Source organism: Priapulus caudatus, unplaced genomic scaffold, assembly GCF_000485595.1.
Source record: "Priapulus caudatus unplaced genomic scaffold, Priapulus_caudatus-5.0.1 Scaffold26, whole genome shotgun sequence".
Taxonomy (NCBI): Eukaryota; Metazoa; Priapulida; class Priapulimorpha; order Priapulimorphida; family Priapulidae; genus Priapulus; species Priapulus caudatus.
The window spans coordinates 1,049,228-1,050,634 of record NW_014577087.1 but is presented as its reverse complement, the minus strand read 5'-3'; the positions used below and the strand labels follow the sequence as shown (position 1 = coordinate 1,050,634).

The window sequence follows — 1,407 nt, the reverse complement described above, 5'->3', positions numbered from 1 at the left end:
GAGAGGAGCGAGAGAGTAGAGGTGTCGAGAGAGAGAGGAGAGAGTAGAAGAGAGAGGCACGAGAGAGAAAGAGAGAAGAGAGAGAGAGAGATGGACAGAGAGGAGAGGAGAGAGCTGTGTGTGTGTGTGTGTGTGTGTGTGTGTGTGTGTGTGTGTGTGTGTGTGTGTGTGTGTGTGTGTGTGTGTGTGTGTGTGTGTGTGTGTGTGTGTGTGTGTGTGCAGTGCCGGAGTGACTGTCGAAACACCGCATTTAAATGCGCACGTGTGTGAAAAAACGTGTGCTTGGTTGCGCGTCGTCTGCGAAGCACCGCATAGGTACGCAGATACGGCAACGTCACCGGCGATTACGTCAGAATGCGTCATCAGAACATTATAGCTACACTTGCCTACTATCTAATTTCATCGTTTCTAGAATACATTATCAATAGTCAAATCGCAATTCATAGTATAGTGCGCGCAATGATGCACGAAGACTATAATTTACTCAACATTATTGCATCTCTTCCCCGAAGAATAAATCAAATATTTAACATACACGTCTATATATCAAATGCGGCCTATGAAGCTAAGATTGTCGGATTAAGGCGCGATTTTAACTACAGGTGTGGTTATCCGCCAGGTGGCGACTTATCCGTAGTTGATAGAGAGGTTGGCGTTAAGCACACCGTACTTGTTACTGGCATTGCACTTGTATTTTCCGCCATCTGGTTTAGCCGGATCCTGCAAATAGAAATAAAAAATTAATATCGTACCGGTACATTACATTCTATTACCAGTACATTCGTACTAATTGGTACGCAGTGCATTGATCACCCACCCACTCACATGACCGCGTAAGAACGCACAGACGCGCACGTACGCACATCGGCACGCACACACGCAAACACGCACGCACGCACAGGCACAACATTTAATTCGTTAGATGGTCGGCTGTACATAGGTACAGGTGTCGGCTGCGAGGGAAACTGACAGATTCATTATGAACCCTGTCAAGTTTGTGACAAACATGTTATGATGCGTGTGTGTTAGCGCGAGTGATTGGCTTACTGCGGCACGTATATATATAAAAACACTATAGATTCTGACTGATTGAGCTAAGAGCTATACGCATACACATACACGCGCACACGAACACGCATACGCGCGCACGCACACGCGCACCAACGCGCACACACACATGCACACGTACTAGCCTGCCCTTTCTCGTGCGCACTCACACGCGCGCGCGCACACACACACACACACACACACACACACACACACACACACACACACACACACACACACCACAACACACACACACACACACACACACACACACACACACACACTACACACACACACACACACACACACACACACACACACACACACACACACACACACACACACACACACACACACACA

At 47.8% G+C, this 1,407-nt stretch overlaps 1 protein-coding gene across 1 annotated transcript in view; it reads right to left on the bottom strand.

The window, feature by feature from the left end:
* Positions 1 to 479: 479 nt before the first annotated feature.
* The window catches only part of LOC106814417 (twitchin-like), a gene marked incomplete in the record, with an annotated part of 15,206 nt that continues 14,278 nt past the window's right edge, over positions 480 to 1,407 (bottom strand). The window contains 1 exon segment of the mRNA XM_014818735.1: positions 480 to 720. Within this exon segment, the coding sequence (XP_014674221.1) occupies positions 628 to 720 (93 nt within the window).